General features: G+C 43.6%; 1 protein-coding gene across 3 annotated transcripts in view; it reads right to left on the bottom strand.

Annotated features, from left to right (window-relative positions):
- lrp4 (low density lipoprotein receptor-related protein 4) overlaps positions 1 to 20,832 on the bottom strand; it is an 83,045-nt gene that overhangs the window by 39,184 nt on the left and 23,029 nt on the right. For all 3 annotated transcript variants that reach the window (XM_028401446.1, XM_028401447.1, XM_028401448.1), the window contains exon 2: positions 6,411 to 6,557. In XM_028401446.1, the coding sequence (XP_028257247.1) occupies positions 6,411 to 6,557 (147 nt within the window). The remainder of the gene's footprint in view (positions 1 to 6,410; positions 6,558 to 20,832) is intronic.

Genomic DNA, 20,832 nt, shown 5'->3' with positions numbered 1-20,832 from the left:
AGACGGAGAAAACAACGAGCCAAAGATGAAAGGGACAGGAAGACGGACAAGCTGGACGAGGTTCAACCACATAGTGAGAAATAAATGAGAAAGTCTCGGGGAAAAAGAGAAAGGAGATGGTTGCGCTGGGTTTCCTGTAGTCAAAGGGCAGAGAGAAGGATGCAAGAACTGAGGGAGGAAAAGATGAAGGGACGGAGGGAGAAAGTGATGCAGGGAAGCAGAGGGAATGGGGTCCTAATCTTTTCTTCTGCTTTGGGATCAGCTGAGCTCCTGCAGTCACAGCTCCTCTCTGATTGGCTAAGGCTGCAGAAAGCAGCGGATTATAGGACAGAGGGGGTATTTCTTATTTTTCGATGGTTTATGTGTGTGTGTGTGAGAGTTTGTATGAATGCCCTTGTAAGACCCAGGTTTGGTTTTAGGCATTCGGTGCAAGGACACAGTGGTCACTCCTCTAGTGGTTTTGTTCACAGGGGTGGTTTAAAATTTGATATTGAGACTGAGGTCAGGATTAAATTTAACCCTCTAAACCCCAAAACTTTTTTCCACTTCTCTCGTATTTTTAGTGGACTCTCTATGTGTCTTTATGCAATAATGCAATGCTTCAAATCATTAAAAGGAAAAATCAAACAGAACAACTGTCCTCTTATTATGATTAAAGCATCAATACCGACTATTCATGAGCTCCCAGAATATTTATAGTCACCAAGTTGTGAAAACCAAGTCAGTGAGTTGTTCAAACGAATTCTTCTCATAAATATGGTGAACGTAACAGAACCTGGAGGCCTGGGTTGAACCTGACAGTTTATCCTGAAATGCATCCAGACGAAGGTCCTCACAACTTTGTGCAGCAACCATGTATATATATCTATATATACCTGTGAGTGTGTGTTTCAGTACACACCCGTTTCCCAAACTTCACAGGCTTCTGCGAGCCGACAGTGGAGGAAGGCAAACCTCATGCAGAGCTTTCAATCACGCACAACAGAGATTTTCGTCTTTTCATCTCACATCCACCCTCAATAACACACACACACACACACAGACACACACACACACTCACCAGACACACTCTCCCACATGCACCCATCTTCTCACTAGCCAAAATCATTTACTCCCTCACAACCTCTGCTGCTTTCAACTCAGCAGGACTCCAACAGTGTGCCCATCATTGCGTCTGTGTGTGTGTGTGTGTGTGTGTGTGTGTGTAAGAGAGAGTTCACTTCAGTGTAAGTGAAGTGCAGAGAGAAAAATAAGTTGAAGGATGACCTGAAGCAGTGAGGAAGGAGAGATGGATGGTATATAAATCACAGTCTTCTTATCTTATCTGCTGTGGTTGCTGTTGATCTGACCATCCTGTAACAGTGTGTGTTAATAACGTGTGTTGCCTTGAACTGGGAAGAGAGGTCACAAAAACTGAGCCAGATAAAATATGAGAGAAAAAAAATAAGTCAGATTTGGTTAGACTCAAACTGTTGGACAGGATACCTACAGAGTTCAGAGGGCCTCATTCCAAAGTTAGGAACTCTTCCAGTTGCATCAAGAACACATCAATCATGACACAGAAATAAAGTAGAACAAGATTTATGAGCATTTAACCACAAGTACCTTTAAACCCAGTATGTAGGGCATGGGGGACTGACAAAGTCTCAAGTAGTCAAAGGCATCAGATGTGCAGATGTCGGTGTACGCCTTTGTGTAATGGCCACTAACTACCGCACCAAACACACAAAAAAATTAAAACTATTTGGCAATCAAATCAGCAAAAACTAATCCAGCAGCTCCAATTTGAACATAAAAAACACCTAGCACACTAAGCCTGTTCGGAAGGGGTTGATTTTTAAAAGCTTTATATGTGTACTAACTTCATTTAGGGCAATTTGGCTCTATTACTATTGCCACTGCAGGGCAGCTCTGATGTCCGGTTGGCATCGATGGCCTCGTTGCTGAGTCTTGCATAAGCAAGAAGAAAGTTTGCACAGTCAGCCCAATTATACAGATAGCCCAGTATCATGCCTTGAAAGAAGTGAGGCTCCCGGCCCTGTCACTTGGCAGTTACAGGGATGCCTTGTCACTGCCAAGGGCATTCATACAGGATGCCTAGATCAACCAACGTTCTCTCAAGAACATCGTAAAACCTCCCCTACTACCAGACACCATCCTCTGGTCCACCATAACGAGGGTGGTGTGTAAGACAGAAGAGCTGTGCAGGGCTGCCAGGGTGTTGAGCCTTCACCTACCCACTGGAGATACAAGATCATCTAGCCCAGCAGTTCCCTAAATCACTGGGGAGGCAGAAGAAAATAAAAGTTCTGCTTCTGTTCTGGAATTAAAGGAGCAAAACTGCAGTGAAGGGTGATGATGGTGTGGAGCTGCATCAAGCAGAACTACCTTGCAGGTGAACTCAACTGTCCTTACATTTAGTTACACAGGAATTTCATCATCCATGTGTATTCATCCATCAAAACACTTGTTCTTGACTTTTCTTTTCAATACAAAACAGAGGCTGTGTTCACTGATAGAAGAGCTTCAGTGAGCAGCAGCCGGAGGTTTGTGAATGCACACAGAACAGGCATCATTTTTACACCACTTTTTTTTTCCTTGTCCTCCCTTTTATATGTGCTTTCCTCTTCAGTCTGCCTCTTGTGCAACCTTCAACACAATAAGCCCTCGCTGCCATTTCCATAGGAACCCGATTCACGAAGGGAGCGTGCAGCCTTCTCCTTATGACAGATGAGGAGCTCACTGCCAAGAACATAAACATGTATTCCTCTAATGGAGCAGTGCTTCATACCAGAGTCTCTCACAGCTCATACATTTTGGAATTTTCTGCAATCAAACGTAGTAAAGCGTGCCTATGTGCCATCAGCAGCTGTGCACGCCCCCTGAGCTCAGACAGCTGTATCAATGAAAAAAGGTGTGTTATTAATTTGATGAATTGTCTGTGAGTTATGCCTTCATTAAATTTCATCAGGGCTAATTAGTGTTCCGTCCTTGAGATGTGTGACCTAGTAACATGCTCTTCCTGCTATTTAACTACTGAAGCAAAAAAAATACACCTGTAGACACATTAATGCATTTAGAGATGGTGAGTTCTTCTCCAGCTTTTGTCTTTTAAGGACTTGGACTGCACCACGACACATAAACGTCATCTGTGAAGTTATTCCTTGAGATTTATTCAACAGTTTGAGCACACAGTTTGAAAATTACACCCTGCCATTTTCACATCATGTGAGGGTAGACTAGAGTACAAACACTAGAACTGGAATACTAAAAGCAAAACTGTTCATTTACCAGATGATCATCCATCAGGGCAGCCCATCAACATAGATACATCTATTGGGAACTTGCAATGTGGCCCTATAGTTTACAGGAACTGCTCCCACATTCCCCCCGGGAACTGGGAATGTTAACTCAGAGGCCAATAAGAAATGTCTACCCAGCAGAAAGTGCCTCTTTCTTCCCTTGAAAACAGCAAACATGCACAAATACTCATTTTTTGCCATCTTGTTGATAAAAGAGTAGCTAAGTAGAGAAGGTATAAATGTGTGGACACCACCTGTTTTTACACACACACACACAAACACACATGAGTGTACAGGTTTTTCTTAAAAGGGAAGATTTATGAGCACCCTACAAAGACCCCTCTACCCAGTGTGGCCTAGCATAAACAGACCGATGTTATGGGAGGTAAAGAGGAGAAGCCACGGCTGTAAAGTCTACTTCCTCCTCCCCTTCACCCAGCGGCAACTCCTTCAGTGCATGATGGAGTTCCCACAACAACACTCACAACTACACATGCATTAGCCAACACCTATACAACAAGAAAATCCTGCACAACAATAATTCTTACAGGCTCCCTCATCAATGCCTCTTTGGTCTCTGTGCAGCGATGAAATTTTATCTGGGGGAACATAAGCACAAGCCAGCACACACACAGATACACACATCTGTACTACACAATTTCCACATGATTCCGGCATCATAATTAGATCAGACGTTTTTACACAGATAGCTTCTTAAACACAGTCAGGCCAGTTCACCTCTGCTCCCATCATCCTGTATTTCACACACACACATTCCTCCAGGGTGATTCTGGACAACTCTGCTTTGTTTGGAAATTGCTAAATTGGTATAAATGATAAATTTGTTCAAATAAGTTCAAACAAAGTCTAAATGCCACAAACTACACTGCTGCAATTCAGCAGAAAAGACGCATTTCTCTGCATTTGTCTGTGTGCTCATTGTGATTTGATATTCTCACGGTCACACACATCTGCCGAGCTTGCTGAATGGTGGAAACCACTCTCTCTCTCTCTCTCTCTCTCTCTCTCTCTCTCTCTCTCTCTCTGTCTCTATCTCCGTCTCTATCCACTCTGTGCATTGAAACGGCACCTCCATAAATTCAAACTCTTCGCTGTGTTGAGAAAACGTTGTTAGAAACCATAAAATTTCTCTCCTCAGATTTTACGATCTCACTTCCCTAATTCAATCAGTGTAATAGAAGCAGAGTCACATGGGTCTCAATTCTCCTCAGTGACACACACACACACAGAGGCCTCTGGCTACGTGAGGGTTTTCAGAATATACATATGCTCAATTCCTTTTCATTTTTACAAGGCAAAGATATGAATATTACATTGTTCTTTGCTTGAGACAAACTGTCGTTCTGCATACACGCAATGGGTGATTGATAAGTGTGTGGCCTAGTGGACCTACCAATATATTGTGGAGCATATGGACTCCGTCTTTGTATAAACTGGTGTCTTACATGCATTTGGTGTCCCAAAAATGGCAACCACTGAGTTCCTTTTTCACTTTGACCATCTGTTGGGTGACTGTAAAATTTTCATTTACCCGCTATGACCTTATCAATCAGCCCTTTTTGCATATTTGACATCTTTATAGTCAAGTATGTGCACATCTCCCTGATGGATGTACTCTGCCCTGATGTTTGGAGCTGCACAAGATTTTCATAACATATCAATAAGTGAAAACACATAGTGATAAATTTGTTTTATCTTTTTGGCTTGTGTGACCCCTAGACACAAATCAATGTATATTGGCACCCCCTTGTTTCCAATAGATAATGTGTAATGTGGACTGTCAACATTATCAGCAACATGATAAGGTCAAGATAATATTTTAGAATATGTTTGTTCTAAAATGACTAATTTGGTTTGACTACTGTACATCTAAATAATTCAAGATGATGTGAGACTTGTGCTTGATTAAACAGCAGCAGTAACAGGACAGTATATTTCTGTGGTAATAGCTGTACTATTTAATGGCTACTGCTGCAAGAATCTGTGTGATATGATCACTGTGATTACTAGATTAACTGGATTAACTCCAAGTGCACGAGCGCCCACGAAGAGGATCGATCAGACAGTACTAATGGATTGGGAAGCTCCAGCAAGATGCTCAGATATCTGTCAGCTGCTTTCACATGTCTCCATAAATAAGTAACATTCCGCAGATCAATACGTGCGATAAGACTCACTGAACATTCAACTGGCCAGCCATCAATAACACTTAGCATCCCCTCTCCCAACCCTTAACTAGCTTAATGTGACAGAGGAAGACTGATGGAGTATGAACACACACACACACCTCTAAAGGAGAGTGAGGAAGTGTCAAACAAAAGGCCAGACTCTGCTTCTCTGCCATATGAGTGTGCAGAAAAAAGAACCTCATGCTGACATTTCACATCAATACACACACACAAGTGTATGAAAAGGGGCAGTGAAGATCTCCTCCACTTGAAAAACTGTCATGCTCTGGAGGAGAATTCTCCTGTCTGCCGCTGCTGCCAAGACTTCCTCTCCAGCCAAACCTCTCCTGGTGCCAAAAGTCACTCAAGCATTTTTCTGCACGGGGCATACAACACGCAGAGCGGCCACACGTAGTAACACTACTCCACCTGACCAGTGACCCATTCACTGTTTCACTGGGTGATGATGGGATCCATATGCGCTCAATTATGTATATTTTTTTTTTCTTGCTATTCTTTACTTCTATTTACGCAGGAAAACTCTGCCTCAGTGCACTTTTACCTTCATAGCAATATTCAGCAGTCATGCAGTTACCCAAATATGCACCCAGCAGCTGCCAAGAACAACTAGCTAAGTATTGGCCAGGTGGGGAGTTTAATGCCTTGCTCAAGGGGATTGGGCGTAATATACAGGGGAGAGATAGTGATTTACTCTTTACAGCCACATCTGGTGAGCTGGTTAAACTTTAGGACTGACTCAAAATGACATCAAATCTAAACAGGAGCTCTGTTATTACTAAATTTGGGATTTATTTATATCCATTATCCATTTCCAAAGATTTTTAATAACATCTGATCTTATTGCAGATCAATAATAAAGAGAGAAAAGAGGGCAACAGAAAAAAAGCAGAGGACTCACTGCATCCGTCCTCGTCACTGTGGTCCCCGCAGTCATTGTCTCCATCACACTGCCACTGGGCTGGGATGCAGGTACACTCCCCGAACGCACTGACCGCACATGTGAAGTGGTTCCTCCCACATGAACACTCAGCGCTCCCTTGAACTCCTGCAGACACAGAGGAAGGAAGCTCAGGTTAACAGGCTTGTTTGTGTCATTGAAATTCATACAGTGATTCTGTCCTGTTGTGACAGCTCATTTTCCCATGCAACTGACAGTATTAATCAGTGAAGTGATTCAGGTAACACAACAGAAAAACATTGTAGATATTATGCAAACTTCCTAGCACACCATCACAGCCACTGCAGGAACTTGCAAGGTGGCACTGTGATGTACAGAAACTGGTCCCAGATTGGTAGAAGGAACTAGGATGCTGACTTCAAGGCTACTCTGCAATGCCAACCCTGCAGTAGGTGCTTCTTGCTTTCATTAAAAACAGTTGTGAAAGAGGCCTAACTGCAGTAGTCCCAGGCTGGAACATGCACAAATATACCACAGAGGTTCTTGCAGGGGGAATACCTACTGTAGCATTTAGCCATGCAAGGTGCAAGTTAGATGCTTATATTGGGGTTTGGACATTTAGAGAAGTTTCAACCATGCAAGTGATTCAGGTAACACAACAGGGAAGAGGTTTACTGTAACAAACCACAAGAGACAAACAAACAGACCTCTACATGTGACTTGTCACTTTGGGTTTCCTTAACTGCTCCCAGATTAGTGTGTGAGACAAAAGCTTCAAAAGAACCAAAGCCATGTGCCCAATAATCAAGTTTACTGCACTTCAATGTGATTCTCTATTTAATTTACACCACTAAAAGTAAATGTGTAAATATAATCTGGTTTCCGAACTGCTGAAACAACTTTTGTCAAGTCATTTAAAGACCTTATGTGACCCAACACGACCCTATTGGCACATCTGTACAAAGATGGAGCCTCATCTGCAATCAGTAACGAAAAGAAAAGAAAGATTCTAACAAGAAATTCACACATTTTTGTAACTTAACAGTGATTAATAGTGTAATGAAGCTTTGCCTATCATGCTGTGTTAAATCCTCAGACTGAAATAAGTCTCTCATAACAGAACCTGAACATTAGCTCAAGCTTAACTGTCTGTATGTGCTTTACATCATTCCTCCCTAAACCACTGTGATGGAGGGTGAAGTAAAATAAGCTGAGGGGCTCTTCTTAAATCAAGTCGCCGAGGTCAAGTCCACTGCGAGTCTTTTCGGTCTCTTGTCTACCAAAAGAAATGACAGACCAATTAAACTTTTCAAAGCCTGTCCAATGCACAAGCCTTACTTACATATTCAAGCTGTGTGGATATGCAGGGCCTGCATGCTGCTGTCATTTCTATTTTCTTATTACATCTGGATTTTCATACTTCAAAACTTTTTTTTTCCAAGTCAAATCCAGCCTTTGGGGGAGCAACATCTTAACTGTCAAAGTCCTAAATACTCAGCTAAACCATGGACTTAGGTCCATGTCTTTATAGCATAACAGTGAGCATGTTAAAGCAAGCACCCAACAATGCATAGTGAGACAACTGTGATACTGTGAAGCACGAGTAATAAATCTGTTTATGTTTGTGTGTGTGTGTGTGTGTGTGTGTGTGAACACAGCTCCTGACACTCACGGCCAACATTCTGAGATAAGGAGTGTTTTTTACAAGCATTATCCGGTGATTTATGTGGTGTATTTCTTCTACCCTGAAGGTAACTGACAGTAACTGACAGTGACATATAGCAGAGTTACTGGACTCTACTGACTATATTAATTGATGAAGTGATCAGTGGGATTGTGTGTGTCATATATTAATGGTTAATCTACCTGTTTGACGGGTAAGAAGTCACATTTTAAATCAATGATTATATTTGTTTTCATTTTTGTGACACATGCTTAGAGTTTAACTGTTAGGAAGTGATTTCCTCTATAATTGGACATTTTCAAGCTACAACTCAGCTCAATTATTTTGATTAATAACTGAAACTGTGTCAAGAGTTGGATGTTTTTAAGGTTACAGACCAAATTACATCAGTTCTACTGTGTGCCAGTCCATGTTAAATCATCTGGGTGAGAGCAGGACTACATCACTCCTGCTGCTTAAGTTTAAGTCCCAACAGTCAACAAAATGGGAAGTCAGAAAAGATTGCAAAAGACTTTGACGCACACAACACAACCATGGTCTAATCCGAGGAAACAACTATAGTTAAAACGAATTCCACAACTGTAAGTGTGTATTTTCTGGCCCAGAAGCTTCAGTAACAGCTGCAGCTAACATTAGCAGCCGCAACAAGCACACTGAACCTTCCATGAGCAAGAAAAATTTGACTTTAATATAGTAGCTTTGACTTCCAGGTAAGAAATTTGTAACTGTGTGCATCGATGCACAGCCAAAAAAAAAAAAAAAACATATCTCAAAATACACACTGTCAAAGGCGCACACACACACCACAAGGTCCATACATCCAAATTACTGCCATAGCAGAGGAAAAAAACACCACATCATCACACACATCACAGCAAAGTATGACCAGGAGAGGAAATAAATAAAGGTTTCCCATTTTACTCTCACTTTGAAGCCCATTAATGGCCATCTGTGTGTGTGTGTGTGTCTGTTTTGCTAAAGCTGGCCTGCCGCAACAAACCCAAAGTTTCTTGGAGCAAGCATGTGTGTGTGTGTGTCTGCATGCATGTGTGTGTGGTTCCTGGCCTCCTCACAAAGGCATCAGTCAACCCAGGAGGGCCTGGCAGCGAGAGCTCAGTAACCTTCAGATCCCTCCCACAGCACTAAATTAATGGCCTCTTTCTTTTCATTTCCCTCACTCCCTCTCTTTCACTTCATTCTTGTCTTTCCACTATCCCTTCTTCATACTCCCCCCCTCTCAGCTGCCTGCCTTCTTTTCTCCTCTTCCCCGTGTTTTTCCCTCTCCCCTATCCTCATTTCCACAACTCCCTGCTAACAGGGACAGAAACAAAGATGGCGTCATCAAAGTCTTCCTGTCTTTAAAGTTGTCTTTCTAATTTAGTTGTGCAGCGTGTAATTCCTACAGTCCTCTGACCCCTGGGCCGTGTCATTTACCCTCCGAGAAACAACCTGACTACCTGTCCGTCTGCCTAACTAAGGCCTGAATTTCCCAAATAAGACAGAGACGCACCCCTCAGTACAACACAGATAGCTGTGTGAGCTGTGTAAACTATGCTGGATTTGTAACCTTAAGCTTAATTCAGATGTGTGTGTGGGTTTGTGCTGAGCTAAATTAGAGTCTGTGAGCTGGAGCACAAGTCTTGTCAACATGGAGCCACATCACAAGCCTTGCATTTGTCAAACATGCTTTAAAAAGCTGAGGTCACTGGCTCCAGCTAGAGCCAAAGAGTCTTCCAGCGCTCAACAGGAAGCCATCAACCGAACCATGTTGCAATGTTTAGATGAAACACAATATGCAATGCAAAGTGTGAGCAGACAGGTGATCACTGGCTCAGTAATTCAGGGTTAGACTGACAAAAGAGTCAATTTAAAAAAAGAAAGCACCTGTTTCTCAGTAATGCAGTGGATGCTTTTGTTACAGTGATGTCCTAATTCTGATGTTAGCAGATTATCTGCCTATACCACGTGCACAGTGCACACTTCCAAGTCCTCCTTCCTTAAACATTCAGCTAATTTTGAACATATACATTGAAATTAAACTCTGATTTAGAGGCCATATTGTGCAGCAATTTCTTCCAAGAAACAGCACAGCTGATCGTTAAGCTGTTTCCAGTAGAAAGAAAACCTCATCTATTCCTATATCAGACTTTTGTCATTTAGAGGCCGTACGTAGAGGCCTCCTTCATCTATTGGAGTTCTTTCAAACAGTCTAAACTACCCAATGCACATGCACTTTTCACAAATTCATGCACATGTGCAATATAATAATAATAATGCATTGGTCTTATATTGTGCTTTTCTGCTCTGTTGGGCAGGCACTCAAAGCGCTTACATTGAGATGCATTATTCTTTCACACCACATTCACACAGTGGCAGTGGTAAGCTACCAGTGGTAGCCACAGCTCCCCAGGGGGAGACTGACGGAGACGTGGCTGCCAAGGTGTGCCTACGGCCTCTCCGACCACCGCCGATTCATTCATACGCATTCATACACCAGTGAGTGCACTGGAGGCAATGCGGGTAAAGTGCCTTGCCCAAGGACACACAACAATGACTAGGGAGGAGCTGGGGTCGAACCGCCGACCTTTCTGTTATCGGACAACCCTGCTCTACCACTGAGCCACTGCTGCCCTTATATATTGGCAATATTGATATTACAAAGTACATTTCACCCAACACTAGTTCACATAAGTGAATAGTTTGCACAGCACATGTCCTGTAATATCGAGAAACCCTCAAAGCTCAAACATGTGTCCCATTGTGCATTTGGCAGACTTGCGACCAATTTCAGTTTGTTGTAAACACATATTAAACTCTTCACAAATTAACACAAAGCGTCAAAACATGAGCAACATTCTTGTAACCCTGCCACTAAAAATAATCACAACTTCAAAACACGGATCAAGGAAGCAAAAAAAAAGGTCCTGATGTAATCTGACCAGACTGATCCTGCAGCTCACAAAGATGGAACACACAAAGTATTAGATAAAGAGACAAGTGTTAGTCAGAACCATGAGATCTCCTAGATACTGAGAGCAGGAACGCACTGATGAAGCAAACGGAGAATCATCATCACTCACTAGATAGTTACGCAAGGTTGCAGACAAATAAAAAAAAAAATAATACACACACACAAAATGCAGCACGGCCTGGAAGCTCGGCACTTTCAAGAGCGCCAGCATGACAAGCCTCTGATGCATCACACAGATAGCAGATCACATGCTGGGCTGTGTTGTTGAGTCACTGGATCACTTTGAGCACAAGTTAAACAACATAAATTAAAGAGTTCTTATGGAGCAGGTAGCATATAATCACCCCCAACTATTGAATCTTTTGATTGGCTGAAAGGTGAACTGGAAGCACTGCAGAATAGTCTCATCTTTGATGTTATCACACTTCTTCTCCGCAAATTTCCACAAAAGCCTTCTAAAAAAAACAGATTTTTTTAGTCTGTATAGTCAGAGGCAGACAGAATGGTTAGCAGTGAGAAAAATCTCACCTCACCTGCTCCTGGAAGAGCTTTATGTGTGACTCACAAAGAACCTTCAGCGGAGAAAAAGCAAACAAAGACCACCAAAGATCCTCCACTGCTGCTTACTATAGCCTGAAACTGTCTAAACAGGTCTGGTGTGGAACAAGACAGGTGGTCCCCCCCCTAAAGGTAAACACAGAAATGATCCCACAACCCCACCCTGACACCACACCTAAACCTGACCCAGCTACAACAAGAACCATCCAGCGAAACTGTGTGTTCACCAACCAAACCGAGCCGGAAGCTGCCATGGCGTAGGCATCTCAGATCTAACCAGGTGGTATTCACACTCTTTCTCGCCGTTTCACAATTTGCTGTTGTTAAATAGTTAAATGGCCAGTGTAAAAGGTTGAGGCAAAAGCAATGGGGCCAAAACACACAATGGTAACCCAGCCCAGAGAGCGGGTGGCCACGCGCTTTGAACGATGTCAAAAGGCTGCCAGTTAATTAGGCGTGGACCTCCCTGGAGACTACCTGGAGGGTCGGAGCTGCATCTTTCTTACAGTGTGTGAGTGTGCGGCTATAAAAAGTGATAAGCGGGAAATTAGAGAGGGTGTGTGGGGGTGGTTGGTTGTGTGTGTGTGTGTGTGGGTGAACCATCTGACAATACAAAGTGTAGGATAGGAGCGCAGAAGGAATGAGTCAAGCCTTTTGTGTGTCCTCAGCCTTCCTGCCACCCATACGCTGCTGGTGTCGAGCTGTAAAAGCATAGCTTCAGAGACAGACAGCTGCGACTCAGCGTGTCAGCAACTGTTCAGCTCGAACCGTCCCAAACCAGCTGCATTCAACTGCACGGCACAGCGTCGCGCAGCGCTGCACAATGAGAATGGACACAACTGGCGTCCCACCACGCTGTCAGGCAACAGTGTTCAGCGCTCGCTGTAGGAGACTGCTGACAGGACGAGACGCCTGAATGATCACGTACACAGGAAGGCTGTTCACCTGTAATAACTGTCATTCACAGTGAACAGGAGAGCTCCAACAGCAACAGCAGTTCTCCCGGGGGAATGCTAAGTGGTGAAAGCTCTGGCTAAAATATTAGTGGATTCTGACCATTTTTAATTTTTATAAAGAGGTCAGGTTTTATTTCAAAGCTAGAAAATCTGAAAATTCTAGACACCGCGTCAGCAGAGAAAGAGCCAATACTGGAAACCTCATGGGTGCACATTCAATATCACTCTCCTAGGCCCTGTCCTCATTTTAGCTGCCAAATTATCCTGTTTGTTAACAGACTTGTTGTGGACAGGTAGAGTAAAGTGGGTCAGACAGCTGGTTGCTGCTGCTGGAAACGAGGATGATGAGAGCGGTGACACTAAACCACACATTAAATGCTCCATAAAATCAAAACAATAAAATTAAAGAGGCTATAACAGACTCATATAAATAGCTGGATTGAAATCCTGATGGGATATATTGATTAGTAGCTGCTTTTTAATATCTGTTTTTTCCCCATTGCAACATGTGGAAGCTGTAAAGCTGCTTTCAACACTCAAAGAACACGTTCACTGAATTCGCTGTGGTCATGATGGCTCGCAGTTTTACAGCGACATGGCTTCACGATGCCAGAACAGCTCATCATCCCTGCCTGTCCCCCCCTTTTCCATCGGCTCATCTCCACCTTCTAATTTTGCCAACTGTAAGTCAGGCCGCCCTGATGCGGGGAGCTGGTAACCACAGCAGCACATGTTGAGCCCTGCTGGGAAACAGACAAGTGTGAAGGACTTCGACTTTTTTTAGGTGTAACTTTTGAAGCTGAGGGAAATTCTTTAAATACTTGAAAATATCCGGTACGTTCAAGTATGTTAACAAACAAGTTCAGAGCTCATGCCAAATCTTCAAAGCAATGTCTTTCTGGACAGCCCCGTCATCACAAGCTCATCCTGTTCAGACACACACACACAGTCACAGACACACACACACACACACAGGACTGTCTGAAATGTGAAGCAGTTGGTCCAGCAGCAGGGTTCTTTTCACGCCTGCTCATCTCAGACTTTCATTAAAACTCCACTCTTATCACACTGAAGCACTCAATCAATTTCTTATAACATAACTCAGCAAGTGTGTGTGTGTGAGTGTGTGCTGTTGGTTCAACTTATGCATGTCCCATGTTAACACTCCTGCAACCTGACCAAAGACCCTTTTTTTTCTGCCTGTTGTGTACTTGATTTAAGCAAATAATGCCAGCTATGAGCACACACACACATATAAACACACTGAGCCAAGAGATTGCATATTAACTAAGTGGGACACACAAGCATGTGGGAGGATACTGTCCTTTATTCAGTAGGAATGAGCCAAAACAACATAATTACACCCGCAGTGATATATTATCATCGTGGTGCCGAGGGTTAAAAATTAAAGGATCGTACGGGTAGTTGTATACAGGGCTGTATACTGTACACACACACATACACACAGCGTCATCCGCGGCCAGCCAGCAGTCTCTCTGAAGTCACTTCAAAGATAACACTGACTTGGCTGGGGATGAGTGGATGGCTGCTGGATGGGCATGCGGGCTTGCACCGGGTGGAGGGTGGGAGGATCCACATGAGTAAAGAAACAAAGGGAAGCTACAACTTCCAAACATGTAAGCATGTATTAATGAAGGGGTTAAATAGAGAGAGGGGTGCTGCATGTGCTACAACATTTCATTTTCCACTACTGTCAGCCAGATGACTCTGGCTGCTGTGCACTGTACTTAGTATGCGGCTTTTGGGGTGTCTCTCTGTATATGTGCACTATATGCAGTATTTGAATGACAGAGGGGCATTCTGATCAAAGAGAAAATAAATAATCATCAAGACTGCTTCAATTAGCATCTTTTTCAGAGAAAAAGACACACATGTTAAAAACGACACACAAAATTGTTGCCGGTGAAGCTCTCGTACAGGATAGAGGTTGCATGGGCCAGGCAGATGAAGAGCTGCAGGTCTGACGAGCATAAGCCTGTGTGGGAGGACTCCTGTGGTGTTTTTATGAAGTGTGGGTGAAAAAGCAACAATGTTCTGCATGAAGTCAGAAAGGAGGGTGAGGAGGGCAAAGAGACACAGAGAGAAAGTTCTGTCTATTTGTTAAATGGATGGTGAAGCAGCAGCGAGATGAAAGGGTGCTGTGAGGAAAAAGACTTCTTCTTAAAATGTTTATGAAGAAGGAATTATTTTGCTTTTCTGCATCTCATGCATGTAAAACGTGAGATATGTGCAGCCTTGAGGCACGTATAAGCTTCAGTATGGATAAGACTGTTTGTGTGCGCGCGGGTGCACGTGTGTGTGCATGCGTGTGTCAAGCCCTGCAGTGTAAACACAGCAGAGCTCTGCCTCTGGCTGTGAACACTAGACTTGCTGGGTAATGTGCTGAGTGAGCACTTGGTGTCCAAGCTCACTCTAATCCACAGATTGACTCTTTGGCCAACTGAACCCCTCCATCCGTCCCTCTCACATGCACACACACACACACAACCCACTTTAACCCCCAAAATCCCCCAACTGGGGCCTCTGTTCGGGATTCACAGGTCATAGCGAGCCCAGAGCTCAATGCTCCTTCCTGCGAAGAGTTGATCCAGCTGAGTGGCTCGTTTTTTAGTTCTTTTTATGGGATATCAGGTATTAAAAATTCGAAAATCCATCTTGGGCTATTACGTTTCCATTCAGTTGATTTAATAATTAATCAACTATTGTTGATAATCATGGCTTCCAGACCAGATACTAATGCCAGCGTCTTGCTGCCTTCCAGCTCATCACTGACTGAAGAGTTGAGGATTACAGATTTTCATAAAACAAGTTTGGACCCAAGTAAAAGCCATCTTAGTTTTAAAATTGTTTTTTTTTTTTTTAAAATAAGACCTCTACACCAAGGGACGCAACCCTCAGAAATGTCCAATAAACCCAAACCAGTGACCCGTCTCCTGCAGATATCAATTGTTCTGTGGAGGCTAATCAGAGCCGCGTTTCTGGCTTGTAAAAGCAAGGACCTCAAGTTAAAGTAGCTGAACCAAGGGGAGCGTTAACATAGCTATGCTTGACCCAGACTCTGGGTAGAATAAAATCTCCAAATAGCTGAAACAGAGAGGTGCAGTCAGAGGTGAAATGGCTGTCTACTATAGTCAAAAAACTCTTAAAATTTCTCTCTGCTGCACACAGGGATGACTGGAGGGTTTTTTTTGTACATGTGCAGCTTGCGCCTGGATCTGGTCCAGTCCAGTGGAGTCAGTCTTTAAGTGCTGCACGAGCTGCCTGTCTGGCTCAGCCCCCCACCACCACCCCCCACACCGATCCCCAGAGATCGTTGAACACAATCTCCAGCCTGCACACAGCTATCCATGTTTAAACTATTTTGTCACCTGTAAAAAAAAAAAAAAAAACATTCATCTGAGATTTGTAAGGTAAAACCAGAATGGTCTAATTGTGAACATGAACAAGTAAAGCACTCCTGAACAGGCCTCATGGCAGCAACTGATGCCAGATCAGTATTAGCAGCTCAATTTGGTCCGTGTCTGTGAATGTGAACTCACAGTGAGGGGATAAGTGTAATAAGAGGAGATTATTCCATGTGGGCAAGCTGTAACTCACTTTATGGGCTCGGACTGGATGAGGAGAGCAGACGCTGAGGTCCAGCTCCGTAATATCCAGTTATAAACTGACGCAGCATGAAGGGCTCTGCTCCGCAGCTCTAACCTCCTCCATGTTGGCACCAGACGCTCTATGATGTTAACATTTGGGATTTGGGGCAAAAACTGGGCTTGTAAAATTCAGATCTCTGAAGGAGAGCCTGCCAGTTTCACCATATTGACCTCTCTGTTTTCTACATCAGTCCAACAGTGGCCCATTTAAATTTGCTGCTAACTACGAGGAGGGCTCAAACAAACGCAGATGCACGCAGGCGCACATAAAAACATACTCACTCCTGGACAATGTGCCCTCACAGTCTGACAATCTGAGGTATTCCACATGTCACACTGGGCATGGGGGACCTGAATGCAGCCAGACAAACGGTCAGTAACCAATACTGAAATCAGCAACTGTTGATGAATATCTGGATTAATTCTCTTTCCCTAATTGGACTGTATGCACATCTTGAACTTATGAAACCTCCATAAGGCACCCACCCTGGTCCCTACAGGACAACAAAACCCTAGAGCATTCCAGAGGAGGTGGGAGCGGAGAGTTTTTTTGAGGTGGTGGGGGTGGAAGGATGTTAAATTGGTGACTTGGAAGGCAGAGCCTTTCCAGAAGCAAAGCGGACAACCTGTGGTTGGGGTTGAATTCTTTCCCTCTCTGGCTTCTTTTAGTAAAAGAGGGGAAAACGGCAAACACAGACCCCTCCATTCAGAGTAATTTATCCCTATGGCCAGGCCTCCTTTACCGGCTGCAATAGCCCCCTTCCGGGGCTGCTCAGCAGGATGCCTGCGAGTGGCGTGTGAAACTCTCCTGTCTCCTTCAGCTCAAAAGGGAAGGATGAACAATGGCCCTCGCCAGGCACTGGCTCTGAACAATCCCTCTCTCTGCTTCTCTCTGCCTCACTTTCTAAGTCTCTAAAAGCAACCACAAGCTATTCCCTCAAAACCCACAATCCTTTATCCTTCAAATATTGTCCAGCAGTAGCATTTCCTCAATATAAACCATTCTACATTTTTCTTTTCCTCTTCGTCCTCTCTTTACCTTAAATCCTTTCCTTGGTTCACTTCTTTTTTTTTCCCTACATCGTCAAGTTAAACACCCTGAATCAAGATGAAGGAAGCACCCCACAGTCTGGGGGGTTCTCAGGACCCCATTTGACCCTCCCACTGCCCCAGTCATCAAAACACGAGTGACTCACTCTCCATCACGATGTCTTAATTCACCCATCCTTCCATCTGCGCAAGAGAGCGCTGCTGGATCTTTCCTGCCTGAAGGGATCTGGACCGAACTCAGAGAGCGGGCGAACAAAGCAATTATTGGTTTGATTAATAGCATGTTTGTCAGAGACAAAATTACAACTGATTCTGATTTACTGTACCCCGTATGTGATTTGCACAACACATGGAACTCAACAGTGAAAACAATGAAAATGAGTGTGGACAGTGAGACAGCTTTGTGCCATTACAATAAACTCCATAGCATGTCTCTTGCCCCGGGCGCAGGATGTTAAGAGAGCTCCAGCGGAACATGTGGCTCATCAGTTCACATGGTGGGCGGCTCTCCAGCTGGTTCAGGCTGAGAAACAGGCAAACTACATGTCAGTCTGATCAATCAAAAACAAAAACCTGTTTCTGTGCTCCTCTGTGGGAGTCAGCAGTTGGGGGGGGGGGAAGAAATGTGGACAGTTTCCCCCTAAAGAAGGAGCCTCGGCGACAATCAGCACAGCTCTTGCGGGAAGCCATTTTCTCCCCAGCACTCAACCATTCACCACTGGCTCCTACAGAGCTATTGAGCATTCACCCAGCACCTCCACATCCCCGACAAGCGCAACAAAAAGCATTTTAAAGCAACACTCCCTGTGGTTCCCACACTATTTCACCTGTCAAACGCTTACAAAACAGTTGAGGAAGGCCAAATTCTCCTCAGGGGCGCTACAACACACCTCTTGCCAGCCTCGGCCCCACTAAAGATGTTGTTACTCCTCTTACAGAAAGAACTATAAATCTTTCCCACCTACTATCATGAGCAACTATTCAGAGCCTCAAGGCCCAGACAGGACCTTCCACCTTGACATGCATCACCCAAAAGTAGAACAGGAAACCTGAAGAAAGCATTTCCTCATGGAGCCAGACTCCCAGAGTAAGAGCATGAGTCATCTGGGGAATGATGCGCAGCAAATCAATACAAAGCAATTGTCTGTTTGAGAAAGGAGACAACGGAAAAGGCAAAGAAAGGGCAGTGTCAGAGACGCGTTGTGCTGTAGGAAATTAGAAGCGTCTGCAGAGTCAGAACCTTGTCTACCTGATTGATCATTTGAGTAAACTAGGAAGATGTCAGGGTCTCCAATTGCTTAACAGAGGTCAGACAAAAAGAGTGAGAGCAGCTCATAAAGTCAATCATTTAATCAAGCCTTCATTCTGAATTCAGAAGATACAGTAGCTCCGCAGATTAAGGGTTTAATGATGCTGTCAGCTACGATTCCAAGCAGTGTCTTATACTTATAAATCATGAAATGATGACAGATGTATCCAACAATAAGATTGCAAAAAGCTGCAACCCTGCACCTTGTTTAATATCTGTTTATTTCCCTCTTGTTTGAATTAGTCATGGTATATTTGCAGCTCATTTTTTTTTAAGAACCAGAGCAAAACTCCCACTAAACATACTTTTTTTTCCTTTTTCAATTTTCCACTGTGTGTGTGTAGGATGGAGAGGTACAGCTTCACTTAGGCTAATTATAGATCATCTCTAACTGGTTTTGTTGCTATGGTGCACATAATCCATTATCTGTGTACAGAGGGATGTCAAAATATAACACTGGTTGGGAGTGCATTTACTGTCTAGAAATGAAGAATTCTGAAAGGTTCTGTTGATGCAAATTAATAAAAAAAAATAGACTAAAATACATCCAGAGGTGTTGAGGTTAATTTTGTTGCCCTGTAACAAGGCAGCCACTCCAGAGTCTGTCCAAACCAGGGCTGCCAGAGGACTCAAGCTGGCTCAGGCCGACTAGAGGAGGGAAGTTAAACATGACAGAAAGCGCTTCACACGTCTGCAAGTAGAAATGACAGGGGCCCACTCCGCTGCCCCAATAAACCTCCTGTTTAAATAGACAGCACAAATATTTGCTGTGTCAGTCTGTGGTGCTTAATGCGCCGCAGCCTTCAAATCACATCAGAGATGCAGTTATGTATCCTCTGGCTGGAGAATAAATACGCTCCTGTTAATGGATCATCAACAGCCGTGAAGAGGTGGAAGCACGACGCTCATCAAAGTCTGATTTGTAGATGCTGCAATCATCAAAACATCAAAACACAGTCTTCTGAGTCCAACAGTGATCAACAATAAGAGCCAAAAACAAATACCGTGAGTGTTTTTCAAGCCATTCTCGGCTGTTTAATATCTGCCTCTGCTCCTGTTCGAGACTCTCATAACTGGAAAATGTGGATGTAAAGCAATAAATGTTAATTTGGCCCAAGGCATTTGCAAATATGAAGACATCAATCTTAATTCAGCACCCCCTCCTCCTGTCAGCCTGTGACAGCAGCAGCTTCAACAGATCAGGACATCAGCCAAAACAGCATCTTTATAATGATGGGGGGGGAGCAGATAGAAAGAGGAGTGTGACTATTATTTTAAGGATAATTACAGTTCAGCACAACCTGAGTTTTTATAGTTTGGGCCATCATTTCCATCAGCAATAAAATAGGAACATTACATGTCACTAAATAAAAAACACTGATCCCTTAAAGCAGTGCTCTCTGATGAGATAACTATGTGTTGGTGACACTGTTATTAACTGCACAAGAATCATGTCTCTTCAGTGGAGAGAGTGCAACTGTCATTGCCAGGTATTTCTTGGCACTAGCTGTAATCTGCAGGTATGGAAGTATGTGTGTGTCATCCATAAGGGGCACGAGTCAGATTAAATTGCAGACAAAAGCAAGTTCTTGGTAGTTTTGTGTGTATGTGCCAAGGCAAAAGAGGGTCAATTCGTACTATTTATGCACTGCATAAGAGTTAAAAAAAATGTTTTTAAGGCTTCCATTTTTGTGCGAGGTAAAAGGTTTGCCCTTGTGCTCCAGCTGCAGCATGGAAATGAGAACAGGAACGCCATTCTTTAGCGTATTACAGTTGACAATGCATCACCATTGCGATGTGTCCGTCTTGAATTCATCACATCTTTCATTTAGATGAATTTGTTTCAGGCACAGCCATTACAAACGATGCCTGCAAGCCCATCTGCCTTCAGATAAATGGAGTGACAGCGTAATATTTTACTGTTAAGATGAAGTGAATCGCTCTCCAAACACACACACACACGCCTCAATTATCTGGTCTGGTCTGTTCCCTGCTGCTCCTCCATCTTACTGCCCTAAATGTCCTGATTTCTCCCTTTTTGTTGCTGATCTTTGGTTCTAACTCTTCTGTTTCTTTCTGCTCTGTCTCTGTCCTAAATCCGAGTGACACCATGACGTTAATATCTCCCCTGTCTGATTTCAGACAGCCTTGATTAAAAGAACGAACCTGTGTGGGCTACTTTGACACCACACAGAGACAATCGGGCAGAGTGATACAGTCCCGACT

Source organism: Parambassis ranga, chromosome 3, assembly GCF_900634625.1.
Source record: "Parambassis ranga chromosome 3, fParRan2.1, whole genome shotgun sequence".
Classification (NCBI taxonomy): domain Eukaryota; kingdom Metazoa; phylum Chordata; class Actinopteri; family Ambassidae; genus Parambassis; species Parambassis ranga.
The sequence above is the reverse complement of the archived record's forward strand: the minus strand, read 5'-3'. Positions and strand labels throughout refer to the sequence as shown.